This window comes from Ochotona curzoniae, unplaced genomic scaffold, assembly GCF_017591425.1.
Source record: "Ochotona curzoniae isolate NIBS_2020 unplaced genomic scaffold, NIBS_Ocur_1.0 contig_1482, whole genome shotgun sequence".
Taxonomy (NCBI): Eukaryota; Metazoa; Chordata; class Mammalia; order Lagomorpha; family Ochotonidae; genus Ochotona; species Ochotona curzoniae.
The window spans coordinates 3580961-3596337 of NW_024465100.1; the positions used below are offsets into that span (position 1 = coordinate 3580961).

At 36.6% G+C, this 15377-nt stretch overlaps 1 protein-coding gene across 1 annotated transcript in view; it reads right to left on the reverse strand.

The window, feature by feature from the left end:
- SLC15A5 (solute carrier family 15 member 5) overlaps window positions 1-15377 on the reverse strand; it is a 64333-nt gene that overhangs the window by 29253 nt on the left and 19703 nt on the right. Inside the window, 3 exon segments of the mRNA XM_040968063.1 lie at window positions 3216-3400; window positions 13707-13783; window positions 13786-13838. Coding sequence (XP_040823997.1) covers window positions 3216-3400; window positions 13707-13783; window positions 13786-13838 — 315 coding nt within the window.

A 15377-nucleotide genomic window follows, 5' to 3' on the forward strand; every position in this document is an offset into this window, starting at 1 on the left:
GTAGCTGCTGCTACAGCTAAAACATTGCAAAAACACTCTATTGCTTTCTTTTTTCTCTCTTGCAGCTCATCTCCAATGTACAAAGGGCCTAGCCAGATAAAATATGTGCACTGGTGTCTGTGGAGTGACCCACTGTATGTTCTTGCTCAATGTCATCAGTACAGATTGTTGACGATAATTTGAGTACTATATTTGAAAAGTAGCTGTAGATGTCATTATGGGTCAACAATCAGAACAGAACCAAAAGGACCTGGAACTGTATTCAGGGGCGAACTCTTGTAGTGTCTTTCACTACTGTAAGGAATTTGCTCTATGGTGCAATTGAAGGTAGTGGAATGGTAGGACTTACACCTTTAGAAAAACATTATAGTTCTTTAAAAGAGAAATGTTTCCAGAGAGGAAGCAGACACAGTTGAGAGGTTCTGCTGAAAGATGATTGTGTTGAACTCCAAGAGAATGATCAGAGATGGTGAGACTTAGCCAGGTCTGAATTGTATGCCAAGTAAAGAGTAAGAATTGCCTTTGAATTGCAGGTGAGATAAAGGAAAGCATGGACTCTGTGAGAATGACAATTCTGCTTACACTACTAGGCTTTCTGATATTTGAATTTTTGGTAGTAACAAGAGCCAAGAGCAGCATAACTGACCTTAAGTCTTATGTCTAACACTGTTAATTCATGTGGAAAAATAATAGCATATCCACTCAATAGCTGATAATTTTTGTGCTATGTTTCTTGCTTTCCATAAAATAATTTTACATCATCCTCTAAGCAGCAGTTAATCATTTTATCAATGGTGAGAAAGGATCAGAAATACAGAGAAATTTTTCCAAGGTCAGCATCAGAATTATGTTTGCACTCAGGTCCAACTTAAAGACCACAGATTTTTTTTAATGTTTTTTTTTTATTATTATGAATTCAGTGGCACATTTTTCGACTCCATGGTGCTGTAAATTTTTTGTTTTAACTTCATACCTGTTGTTGACTTTGTTTTATGACTTCTCATTTAAAGGAATGTATGGTAACGGAGTAATCGAGACTATCGTTTTCAGGTGGAAAGATATAATGCAATATGCATTTCTACTTCCAAATCAAAGATGGACTCCCATCTATTGGACATATATAAACAAGGGGATGCTGGAATGTCTGACATTGTCTGTACAGTCTGTACAGACTGATGGACTTAGGACTTCTTATGAAGGACTAGACTATTGTAATAACATGGGAAAAAATCAGTTGGGGGTGGGAATCTGGGGTGGGGGGTGAAGGTCATAGATCTTAACCATAATGCTATATGACCTCCTGTTAGAACAATACTTGATTTCATAGGCCAACACTTTCTTTCACATTTCATGCCATATAACTTTTAAAAAGTAGCTTCTTGGGGACAGCATTGTGGTATAGTGAGAAAAGCCATCACCTGTACCACCAGCATCCAATAGGCTACTGGTTCAAGTCCTGGTTGCTCCACTTTCTATCCAGTTCCATTCTCATGTGCCTGGGAGAACAGCAGAAGATGCTTGAGTACTTGGGTCTTGCCTCCCGTGTAAGAGACCCAAAAGAAGCTCCTGAATCCTGGGTTCAACTTGGTCTACCTCTGGCTGCTGCAGCCATTTGGGGGAGTTACCCAGTGAATGGAAGATCTCTCTCTGTTTCCCCCTCTTATTTTAATTCTCTGGCTTTCAATACATAAATACACAAATCTTCTCTCATTTCCCTTGCTTCATTCTCTAACGCTGTAGTACGAGGAAAAAGGATATTTATTTATATTCTAGAGATCATAAAGATCAATCTTAGGGGTTAGATGAGTTCTCAAGATCACAGAGGTGGTAAATGAAACCTTGGAGATTAAACCAAATCTTCTGATGCCTTGCTCATCACTTCTATGGAAAATAAGTCAAATAACTTATCCAGACCCCAAATTTACCTATGAAATTACCCATGAGCAAATCAAGGAAGGATGACTATGATTTATAGTATATGTTCTGCCTTTTTAATAGTTGACAGTGTCAACTGACTTTTGATTGTTGAATCATTTTTGTAAGCTACTTGTTAATTTGCCATGGTATTCATTTATTATATTCCTTTATGAGCTTACTCTACATCTTGCCCAAATAATTTTGCTGCCTACTTTCAAAATTTTTCTAGAAACGTCATCAGGAAAGATTGTTCACACTTCTTAATCATATAACAATGATGTTCTCATAACAGAATTTTATGTAATAATCTCTTGTTGTAAAATATATGGAATTAAGTGATATAGCATGACTAAAAAGGAAGTCTGACTTATATATTGTGACAATAACTACATACAAATGTTTAAGTAAATTACTTTATATCATATTTGTGTATGTGTGCAAGTATATGGTTATTAAAATGTATATACTTAAAGATTTTGTATGGGATGAGTGTTCTAATGGTTATATGTTGCTTAATAAACAGGAAAGACATTTGGAGGTAGAAAGACAAAAGTTATAAAAATATTGTTGGTGAAGTATAATGAGGTCTTCAGTTAAGACCAGGTATCCTACTGCAGGAAAATATAAGGCAAGTAGAAACATAAGATGTGATCAATTATACTGATTAAATATACAGACACACATGCCCATTATTGTACTGTAAGAAGTCACTTAGGTGTTATAAATTTTAATGTGGTTAGTTTAATTAATATAAGCAATCTAGATAATCCAGAAACCTTTGATATTAAATAAAATTATTTTGAATGTATCTTATACAACATTAGTGATCACATTTAATCAAGTATAATTTAATTTAAAGACATTGAGTTATCTGAAAAATTGGCTCAAATATTCATTTCATTTGCATGTTTATACATGCTCACAATATATTAAATTTCATCTTATCAGGGATGAGCGAGAGGGAGAGAGATGTAGAGAGGAATCCAAGAAGGGTGATTTGCTCTGAGTATTTTGGAGTTGTCTTACTAAGTTTTAATTTTTTTCCCCTCTTGTTAACCAAATGATGATAGCCTTTAACTAAGTTAGTAAATTTTTCATCCCAACTATACCTTGCCAGAATTCATAGTTGATCTGTATGAGGTAGTGGAAGGCAGAGAAATGAAACATTTTAGGATGCAGTTTTGTGTGAACTCCCAGGGGTGGTTCCCTGGTTGCTGCAGCTGTCCCTGTTGAGCTGACATGCTCTGTGCAAAGGTCCACGATGTTCTCATTTGACTTCATAAAGAAAAGTTACTCACAGGCAAGGTTTACCAGAGTTTCAGCCACTCCAACAAAGGCATCCTGAAGAACCAGATGGATGCAGGGCATGGAGGAAATCATGACAATTTTGCCTGAAAGGTGTTTCTCCCTAGGAGGGAAGCGTTTCTGGTGTGTCTCAGCAAAGCCAGCAACCATCACAGACAGTGCAGCAGATTTCCAGTAACTGATGGAAAGTTACGCAAATAAATTAACAGAAAAAGGAAGAGTGCATATCAATTTAATAAACCATGCATTCTATTGCTTATTTATGTAATTATTTATGAGGCAGAGGGACAGACTGAGACAGACAGACAGATAAAAGGGTCAGACGAGCCCTCCAGCTCTTTGGTTCATGGCTCAAATGCCTGCAGTAGGCGTGGATTGGGTTTGATGAAACCTGTTGCTGCGAACCTAATCCAGGTCTCACTTAGCAGTGATAGAAACCCAACCACTTGAGTCATCGCTGTGTCTGCATTAGCAGGAATTGAGTCAGGAGCCAGAGCTGAATATGATAAGGAATGTGGACCAATATGGGGCCTCAGCTGTAAACCGGATACCTGCTGTCACAGCATTTGTTAAAGCAAAGACCGTGTCTCCCAACTGTTTTGTGGTGATTTCCTGTGGAATAGCCAGACACCAAGTAACTATTGTGTGAGCAGGCGATGCTAGATTCTAACTGGAGAGGCGGCTCTAACTGGAGATTCTAACTGGAGAGCTGACTTCCTATTGCCTTGACTTACTGATTATATGACTCCTGGCCCATTTCTTAAACTCATGATCACTTTTGTCAGCTCTCAAATGGGGTTAATGATGCTTACTTTGTAAGGTGATTGTGTGATTTAAATTAGATAATGTACTGCTATTATCATAAAGGTTCTTTACAGCAGTTAGTAATGATTATTATTCACAATAAAGCGATGGTTTTGAACTTTTACCCCAGGTAAGGTATGCATATATCATTGTAGATAACTTATTAGGAGATATTTATGTATCAAAGATGATTTGGGGAAAACTTAGAATAAAGTTGTCTCTTCACAGAGTTTTAATTAGGATCTTAAAAAGGGTTTGAAATTTCCTGAAGGCATTGTCAGGCCTTAGTTTTCTGTCACTGCTCTAATCTTTGCATAAAAGTAAAGAAGTTATCAGGAAATTAAAGGCTAGGAACTTTTGTTTTAGAAAAAAAGTTTTGAAGAGGTGAATTAAGGTAGGTGAAGAGTAGAGATGCAAGCAATTACTCAGAAACTAGTTAATATGTTTTCTTTCTTTTACTTATAAGGAGTTACCCAGAACATTTAGGTTGAAAATAGGTGGGGATTTTATTACAGAATTTTATGTATTTGCAGGAGATAGGCAGAGAAAGAGAGAGAACCTCCGTGTGCTGGTTTAATCCCCCATGGGCCGGATGGGATTGAAGCCATAGTATCATGAACTGAATTCAGATTGCCCATGTACAGATTAGGAAACCAAATACAAAAGCCATCCCTACTGCCTCTCATGGTCTACACTAAAATAATACTAGAAAAAGCTGCAGAAGTGTGTGTTGAACCAACTCATCTTAACCAGTGTCTCCATCTCCAACACTAGGCAAAATGCTCACCCTTGTTACAGGTTGCAACCATTTCATTTCTCATATCGCCAAGCTTGATTTTATCGTTAGAGGCCAGGCAAGCTTTAGCTCGATGGGATTTCCTTGCAGTTTAGCTAGTCACAATTTGCTAACTTGCATAAAACTTGAAATAAGACAGAGCTTTCAGTTTAGAAAAATCAATCTAATGTTTAAATAGCTTTGTGTTTGTTTTGGTTGATAGAGTAACTGTCAGGTAAATTTTTGATTATATCTCAGCATTTAAATGTACCCGTAAAGACTGCTCTTTGCTGGGACTCTAAAAAAAGGGACAATGTTGAAGAAGTGAAAATGTGTAACAGTTTAAAAACTTGAGGACTGTTTAATTTGTTACTTCTTAAATTAAGTTCTATAAAGGCTCATTTATACTGAAGTGAAGATTTCATTTCTGTAATCAAATTTAAATAAAAAGTAAGAATTTTCACATATTCCTTTAAGATCAAATTATTCACATAATTGCATGTATCTGCATACTCAGAACATTATAAATTCATCAGATGGAATATGTCAACTCAACTTAACATTTACTCTTGTCCGTCCTGCTATATACTGTATGTACACTAGATGCAGTGTGGGAATAGAAGAGAAAGGAAAGTCTCTCCTCAGTCATTGAAGACTTGTATTCTATTGGGGAATATCAACAGAACTTAGAGTTTAGGAGATGAGAGAGACATCGTTTTGCACTTTGTGGAAGAAAGTTTTCCATATGACAAGGGAAAGGCAGCATAAATGTGGAGGGCAAAGGCATACAATTATGACGGTACCTCACCTCTACTTCTCTCTATAAATCTGCCTTTTCAATAAAAATAAATAAATTTTAAAAAAGAATTATGGCTGTGTTGGATGTATTTCTAGAATGGCAAACCATTTCAGTTGTTTGGGAATCAAGGAAGAAGATAGATTGAGGTCAGATCATAAGAAGCATTCAAGATGCTTATAAGCAAATTGGAATGAGTACAAAGATAAGGGACCACTGAATATTTTAGACCCAGCTGAAATGATTAGTGTTTTTATTTAGGAAGATTGCTATGCAGGTCATGTGTTAGTTGACAGAATGGGAGAGACAATGGAAATTGGAAGATAGGAAGTTACAAAAATAATCTTGGTATAGAATCCACATGTAGGTATGGAGAGCATGCATTTAAAGTTTGACTTGAATCGGAAGTAAAAGGGGGTCAGCTGAAGAGAATGACTCCTAAAACAACTGCAGATGTGAGCTACAGCTCAAATTCGGGTTGAACCAGTAGCATCTTGTGTTTAGAGTGGGAGTTTTCAAGCTGGGGAAACTGGAAAAGGGCTTGCATGGAGAGGACGGAGCATGCCTAAGAAACACCTTCAGATTTTTTTTTCATCTTGGGGCAAGAAAACAGAAATTTAAACTGTTGGAAAGAAAAAAAGTTAAAAAGATAGGAAAAATCTAAGAGGAGGACTCAAGGAGGAGGATGCCCAAACAGGACTTTGGATCTGTTCCCTTGATCCTTCTCCTTCATTCTCCTACGCTGTTTCGATGCTGGGGTCTCCTTTTTCTCCAAATATGTCATTCACTTCTGGAGATTCTGTTTCCAAAATATATCACAAATCAACTTGTTTCTGTCTGTAGACACTATAATCATTCCATGCCAAACTGTTCTCATTTTAAACCCAAACTGTGTGCCATAGCTGATTCTTCTGTTTCCAGTCCTGTGTACTACTCACCTTTCAGCACTTAGCACAGACAGCACGCAAATGCAAATGCAAATTGAATATTACTTTCAAGTTAAAATACCTTCTGTGGGCTTGAATGCAATAGAGAGGAAACACAAAACTTCGTCCTTGGCCTGAGAGTGATTTTTGCCTGTGCCTCTCATTTTTTTTTTCTTCTTTTTTTGAATTTCATGGTACGATTCCATAGAGTCTGAGATTTCCCTATCCCTTCCCCAAATTCCCTCCCCTTAACCGATTTTCACCATATTAATTACAATAATGTAGTTCTTCATAAGCAGTTATAATTCTCACTTCATTCTAATTGCTTGCTACTTTCTCTGATCATTTTCCAATCACGTCAATCTTATTTTTCTCGATCTCAAACTTGTTTTTACCTTAGAGACTTTGATTTCTTTCCTCTGTTTTTTTTCCTCTTTACTTAATAGCTATTCATTCCTCAGATTTGCACTCTATTTAATAGAGTATATATATATATATATATATCTTTCCTATTTTTCTCCCCATAATATCAATTTTCACGATACTTTTACAGCAACTCAAAATGAAATCTATTTAATGTATCCATTTGAATACACTGGTTTGAGTTATTTGATTGGATGCCTCATGAGCATTGGAACCAGATTTTTTCTTGCTTACAGTCTTTGCAGCCAAGGAAAGTTTCTAGGTTCACTGGATAGAACCTACACATGCACACATACACACATAGACACGTGAGTAAATGTGTAAATGTCCATAGAGTTAGCCTATGTTGAGAAACAGAAGGCAATGACACATAACAAGTCAACTATATTGATGAAAAGATTATCAGTTACCGCCTATGCTTCCCAGAATCTTACAATGAACCAGAAGCAAGGCATGAAGCTTAAGTGTTTGGGGAATATGTGTATCTAGTGGAATCTGCTCTTCTAACAAGCTTAGTATGCAGTAAAGAAGGAAGCTTGGCAAGTTGCTTAGGAAGCTATTATATCAGATGTGAAAAGCTTGGTTGTATTTATATGTACAATGTAGGAGCAGATGGAGATAGCAGAGGTAAGGGCACGATATAAATAGAAATATGCTGAAGTCAATAAGAAAGGGGAAAATATTGAGGTCTGAAAAAGTACAATTATTGCTAAGAAGAAAAGGAATCATAACTTCAAAGAAAAAAATGCATAGAATGTTTAGAACACAGAATATTGAGGAGTGGAAAGTTGAATTTCAGATGATCTGTATCATATGACACTGACTTTGCAATTTAAAGAGCCTAGTCACTTAGAGTCAGTGGATAGGAATGAAAATGAAGGAATGCAGGGAAGAAGGTGGCAACAACAATTGGAAGGATTTAACTGAAGATGGAGAAAGATTAGAAAGAGTGCCTGTGATTTGCAGCTTAGGTAGCTGCACACTATTTGTTGACAGCAGAACAGGTGAACTATCCTAGACAATGGACATATAATTCAATACTTTTCTCATTACACTTGGCTTTTGACATTATTGTAAACAATTACAATGATAATGAATTGTACAGCTTGCTTAGAGAACTTAGATGAAATTCTAAGGTGTTTTTTTGCCAAGAGTATTGAGCATTTGATGATTTTTTTCCCAAAGGGCAAAAATTACCTAGAAGAGTCTAATTATGATTTATACAAAATTCAGTGTTACATAGTATGGATTAGAGGTGAAAGTTCTATGCAAGTTGGAAAGAACTATGCACCTGTACAATAATTTCAGGACCCTACGTTACAATAAAATGTATTTTATTCTACATTTCAGCACTTACAGAGAGATAGAGGGTTTTAAATAAGTGCTGTTGGACAACACTATTGTATTTCTTCTGCTCCATGATCCCAGTTACATCTTAAGTAGGTAAAGTTTCAGAGAAAACACTTTCGAGCCTCCTCTTTTATTTCATAAAACCAGGTGAGTTTTCATATTCCTTTTCTCCTGAAACAGACTATAAATTACAGAAAGTTCTATAGTTGTGATCATAGATTCAAAGAGAAAGAGTGAGACTGAAAATTCTAAAAAGTAGAGATTCCTTATTGGATGAATTTAATCACTGAGAAGCTATGAGGTTTCAATGAGTAGTCTCGTGTCTGAGGCTCTGACATGTAAATTCACAACCAAGAGTGTGAAACTCTATTGAATCCTTGAGAAAGTCCCCATGGACCCATGATTATATTTCCAAAATAAAAAAATTTGCTCCTGTGGGGACATAACGGTATCCATGAACCGCTGTAATAAAGGCACCTCTCTACTTTATTATCCTATGGATCTGTTGCCTTTGGCAAAGGTGTTTTCATTTGCCATTGGGATCATGTTTAAAAATTTTAAAAATATGTATTAAAAGCTGCATGTTTTTATATTTACCCAAGCATCTATAATCTCTCACTTATTTTTCTTTAGAACACTGGAACTCGTTTTAACAGATTGTATTCCATTTTTTGAGCTTTGATTACTGAATTAGAACAGGTAACCCATTTGTGTAGAGATCAGATAGCAAATAAATCTCTATAAGGCTTTAGGCACCGCTTCAGGTAGCATATCATGGTCTACTTTATCAGAAATTTAATTGCAATTTTATGTCAACTTAAAGTACTGAGAACATTAGTGTACTTTTTTTTCTAAACAAATGAATAATTGAATAATGACTTATTTACAACTTAATTCTTTTGGTGTTTGACAATTTCTCCTGTCCAGTATTTTCTCATAAGTGTAAACTGTGACATTCCTAGAACCAGTTTGACAATTACACAGAAAAAAGTAATTTTTCCTAAGCTAATCCTACTTTCAATGAAAGTGGCTGGATCCTTGACTTTGTTTTCAGTTTATCAGTCATTTTGGTTCCAACCAAAAATGGGACATCATGTGGCTGCCAGCTAGAAATGGTTATGTATAAACAGACCAACACTTAGACTAACATGTAACATAAACAATTTTTAGTTAGAATGTTCAGGTTTTTGCTTAAAGAAGGAAGTTCTAGAATGGGTTTCGTGGTGCAGTGTTGAAACTGCCATTTGGTACATGTGCATCCCACACCTGCATGCCTCTGCTTCTAATCCCCTGCCGTGATAATATGCACCTTTAGGAGACAGCAGACAAGACTTCAGGTAGTTGGGTTCCTGTCCAGTACATAAGAGACTCGCAGGGGGCTTCTGGATTTTGACTTTTTTCAACTAACATTTTTGGAAACAATCTTAAAACAGTTATTAAAGGAGGAAAGTTACTAAAATATTTGAGTATATACTTCATCTGCATTTCAATTTAAATGTTATTTAAAAACCAAGATAATTGCTACCTACTGTGTCGTACACTTCTGCTTTGTGGAAGACTTAATAACAATCTTAATTAGGCTAATTTTGGTCAGATTAATACTTGTGTGTGTCAGCACTAGCAGTTGAATGCCGCATACTGCAAGATTCTAATTAATGCTAAGAAAAGAAAATATTCATGGTACAACCATTTTAAAATTGAAAGGCTAAAGTATCCAATAATGACAGAGGATGTCACTATGATATCAGTAAAAATTTTAGATTCTGGGTGAATTAATGTTGAATTTTAAATACATAAATCTACTCAACTATAATATTAGGAAAACAAAATTTTGATAAAATACTTTGAGCAATACATTGTTAACATGCCTTCATTTTTGAAGTATTATCAAAGCTGACTAAAGCTGCTGCTAACCTACAGTGTGTCCTTGCATTCCCTGTCTGGCGGTCGGTTACCCTATCAGAATGAAGCAATGATGTCACATAGAAGGGAACCATTTTGTGCATGAACTTAGTTACAATCATATCATTGTTGTAAGTTGTATATAGTCTTTCCTTAATGCCGAGTAGCACACAAAACTGCTGAGTGGCATGGACTAAAAGCCATCACCATCTTCTTCAGGAATAGATTTCCCAAGCTATTTTTCTTATACAATGGGAAGCACATCAGGACTCAGACCTTACCACTATCCTGAGTGAGCAATCCCACTAAAATATCCTCCTAATAATTTCTCATCTGAAACCTCTTTCAGAATTAGAGATTGGCTGACAAATCCACCAGTTCTAAAATGAGCCAGTTGTCTTGTTGACTGCTCACACGCAGAAGAGGCTCTTTCTGTCCGCATGAGCGGTGTCCTGCTAATGATTGATCCTCCAATCTCTAATTTGACCCTTAGGATAATAAACTGAGATCACTCGGCTTGGGAACAGTTGACAATAGTGAAGGGAACATCATCTAGTTCTGGCCTACTTCAGTAAAATTGTTAAGTGCGTATTCCCTGATCAAAGGGAAATGAATGATGTGCTTTCTTTTTAAAAAAAGTGCTGGCTGTGGAGCAATTGTAAGACTGAAAGGCTCCCAGCACAACTTAGAAGTTTCTGTTACTGATTTCAAACGAGAATTATTGTTAATAGGAGCAAAGTTATTATCGGCATGAATCACAGACACAGAGACCTGTTAACTTAATAATGTGGCAAATGTACTATTAATCTTTAGTGAAGCAATATTAATATATTGCCTAATCTAAGAAAAGGCTCCAGTGTCTAGAAAGCTTGAAATCATTTCTGCTTCTGCCTCAAGTTCTGAAATCATCCCCTTTTAAAATTTTAAATACTTTTATTTCACACAAAGCCTCTGAGTATTCAGAAGTAATTGCCGTCAATAGAGATTCATTTTCACCTTTGAGTGGACAGTAATGTCAAATGGCAACATTATTGGCTGTAAGATCAACATATTGTAAATGTGTGTCTTGGAACTGAAGGTCAATAATGGCTACTAAATCTCAAATATGGAATGCTATGATGTTTTATTCTTGGTCCTTTGATTGCCTTTGTAATGGTGATTATATCATATAGGGTCAAAAAGCTAGTTTCAGCCTACCCTGGTGCAAGTTTCTTTTGCCTCCTGGGAAAAATGTGGTCTAACATTTTCTTTGAAATTCCCAGGACAAAATTACTATGTGCAATTTTGCAGCCTGTATAGTTTGTATCAGGGATTTGTATTCTGTAGCAAAAGCAGCACTGTGAGTAATCGCAATGCCTGGATTTAATACTGGCCTTGAAATCAGATGACTGCTCTGCTGTGCATCTGCAAGGTGACCACAAGCAAATTGCAAATTAGTGTCTCTGAGCCTCGGATGGAGCACGATTATTCCAGTCATTCAGGCTCGCTGCAAGGATTAAATCAGATACTATGATTCCACTTGTTAAAAACCATGATTCATAACAGGTAATCAATAAATATTAGTGCTTGTTATTTATAATAAACCGCTCTTGTATTTGTGATAATATGCTCAAATTAGCTTACCAAGCATTATTATAATTTTTTTAATTAAAAGGACATATGATAATTTTCAGGAAAGGCTCAAGCTGAATGAGAAAAAAAAAATCAGGTGTCATTACATTATGAAGATAAAGAATTAGAGGAACCAGCATTGTGGTGTGGCTATGCTGGCGTCCTATATGGATGCCATTTAATCTCAGTTGCTCCACTTCCAATCCAGCAGAAGATAGCCGGAATGCTTGGACCTGTGCCAGTCACACGATGGACCTGGATGAAGCTGTTGGCTCTTGGTCCGGGTCTGGCCCAGCCTCAGCCATGATAGCCCTTTAGGAACCAAATCACGACGTAGGACCCCTAAGGGAAGCTGGTAGCAACTTTACCGCTAAGCCACAAAGCTGATCCCTCTTTTTTAGGATTTTTTGTTTAATGTGATATGAGGGCTATATACTTGGTATATCAAAAAGGTCGTGGAAAATTGAAGTAAACAATAATTTTGATACAAAAAAAAGTGAGAGTCCTGAGTGGCTCTATCATACTTTCCTTGAACGTTAGAAGAACCCGCGTGTCTATGATTTTAATTGCTTTGCACTAAAGTGAGATTATATTTTAATCTTTTCATGAGATTTTTTTCATATTCTTGTTTTTTGTTTGTTTTTGTTTTTTTTGTGGTGTTTGTTACTACTATTCAGTCAGGCGGGAGAGTGAAGTCCCCCAGTTGGACTGGCGTCCATGCATGGTTTAGGCTAAGTGGTGGTGACCTTCTGTGCATCAGATATTAGGGCCATAGGAGACACACGATTTTGCAGGGCTGTGTTCTACTTGAACTTTATCGAAGCATACTAAAATTTTAATTTTGGTTATTTTTAATATACAAAATGTTGTTCTTATATGGGTTGTTTGTTCTTCAATTAGACTTTGCTAGCTTGCAGGATGTATCAAAAGAGGCAGTGGATTGGATTTGGACTGTATTTGGTAATGCTTTGCTAACCTCTTATACTAGAGGAGCTAGCATTGTATTAAGTCACAGATGGATTCCATGTTTCCTTTCACTGTTGTTACCTGCCCACCTCCTCTTTCTGTTCCCCCAAATTATCACATAATGTTCCTATGCCTGAGCTTCATCTTCATCAAATAATGTGGTTATTTAAGCGAATCTCTAAGTTTGTTTGTAATTCTAGTCTACTACAATTTATGACTGTTAACACACTCATTTGCCCTTGAAATGCCAAGTTAGAGGTTGGCAAGGAAGTCTTAAATTTACCCAGACTTTTACAATCCTGTATTCTGCCCTAAGTTTTCCTTTGTAACCACACTAAAGAAAAAATTGAATTCCATATTATCTAGAAATTAAACTTCGGACATAGCGCTTTCCCTTTGATTTGCTCACGGCGTAGGGACTGATTCCCCAAGGAACTAATAGTGTGGGTGGAGAGAGAATCAGTTGCTCATTAGTACTTACATTTAAGACTACGGGGAAGGTGGTGCTCCAATCAGTCAAATTAGCCGTGTGTTAGTACCACCTTCCAAAGATTTAACGAGAAAGGAAGGCAAAACCTCTTGAGAGAAAAAGGAGATTTGTTAATTAACTATAAATTCAATGTTTTTGTGTGCTGTGTTTGTACCTTCATGCCTTTGCATAAAGTGTGGTCTGCACCCACGAACAAACGTTTAAGAACAGCAAACTGTACCCAGAGGTCCTCAGGCATGCCTCCCCTGTTCCTCTTAGCTGTTGAAATCAGCACCCATAATGGCATTTATGTGATAAGTGCCCTGACAAAGAATAAGAAGCATGCTATTGGGTGAAAATCCTTACAGCTTGTCATTATAACACACAATCACTTTGCTGGTGTGGTAGCATCCATTTTCTTTCCTTACCTGCACAACGCATATTCTGTACGGGAGTTGAAACTAAAGGAGAGGGAAGAAGGTGAAGAAACATTTTGTGTGTTCCATGTGGAGCACACTGTAATGGCCACCTTTTTTTTTTGTTTTCCCTTGGCGTGGTCTAACCAGCTTGTTACATCTCCGTTGTGATGAGAAACTTGCAGGAAGCATGTTTAGGGCATTAACAAACACCCCAAATGTTGTCAGGAGGGAACAATCTGCTGATAATTGGAAATATTATGTATCAGTATATGCATCGCTTTTCAATTTTCCAAGATGCCAATTAGAAAGATGACAATTGCAAGGATGAAGGGCAGGAAAGTGACTGAAAAGGTTTTAGCACCCAAGGGGTTGGATTCAAAGGAACAAGCTTCTGACAAGGATTCTGGCATCCTGATGACCAGCTCAGGGTGGTGCCTGACAGCTGATGTAAAAAATGAAAAAGGTAAGATCAATGGGAACATATTAAAAAGGGAAGAAAGGTGACAAAATAAAACACCAAAGTAAAGGATTTCAGAATCTCTCAGAAGTCTCTAACTTTAACTTATTAATGAATAAGATAACCTGAGCTTTCTTTTATATCCTTAATACAAAGAACTCGTCCTATTTTTTTTAAAATATAAATCATTATATAAATAATCTTCACTTTACTTGGCAGGTAGAGGGTGGTTTCTTAGTTTGACATGGGGATGAAGGGAAATGTATCCTCTGCTTTGCCTTCACCCTTGAATTCAGACATAGGTTAAACGTGAACTCTTCCAATGACTTTATGCATCTTAATAGTGTCACTAAAAGTTGAGATTGGATTAGTTGGCTTTAGGCTGTTGCAGTTGCAGTAGTTTCCTCTGGGTTTATATGGCCGTGATGGTAGTATAAGAAGAATTTTATTGCCTCAGATGTTAGTAGTCACTGATTGCTAGTGATTTGCAACCTCGTTGTTGCCTCCTTTATGATCTTTCAGATCGCACCTTTCTTTTGACTCCATTAGGACTTCTTGATGCTGTGACAGATAAGAGACCCTGTTTAGGGAGTGGTTCACCTATGACATCATAATAAGTATAATCTATCACAGCACTCCAGCGCATCAGATAAATCCTTCCCCAAACTGTATAGACACCAAATTATGGTTGCAGGATAAATGGTGTAATAAAAGTGAAAGCATTTGAGTTTCGTTAAAGAAGGTTTGTATAGAAGTTCAAAGTTTATAATCTGATTAACTCTAAGTATCTTATAAAAAAATTCTTGGTAAAATGCGTTCTGATGAAATGTATTTGAATAGCATTGAGTATTCATATTTTAAAAATATTTACTAATGTTTTTTTGTTTAGTTCTAAAGGGCTTATATTGATTTGGTCTAGTCCTTCCTTTAAGAGGTGTAATAGATCCATTATGTCAGTCTTTGATTAATTGAGAAAGCTGGGGGGCCTGGTAATTGAATATGGAGCCTTTCACCCCTAAGTCACTGAATCAAATCTACCCCAAATTGGTAGTGACGAAAAATGATTGTGGTTGTGGCTCTTTGGTCGTCTTTGTGAAGTGTGTTTAGGTCATGTGGAAATATACTGGGATAATCACTAACAAGAGATGGGCTCCTCCTATGTACAGTTATATTATGTCTTCCTCATCACTGTTTCTGGATGGAGAAAAAGGCCCAGAGACCAAGACAAAAGAAGCACCTGTGTGTGAATGGCTGTTT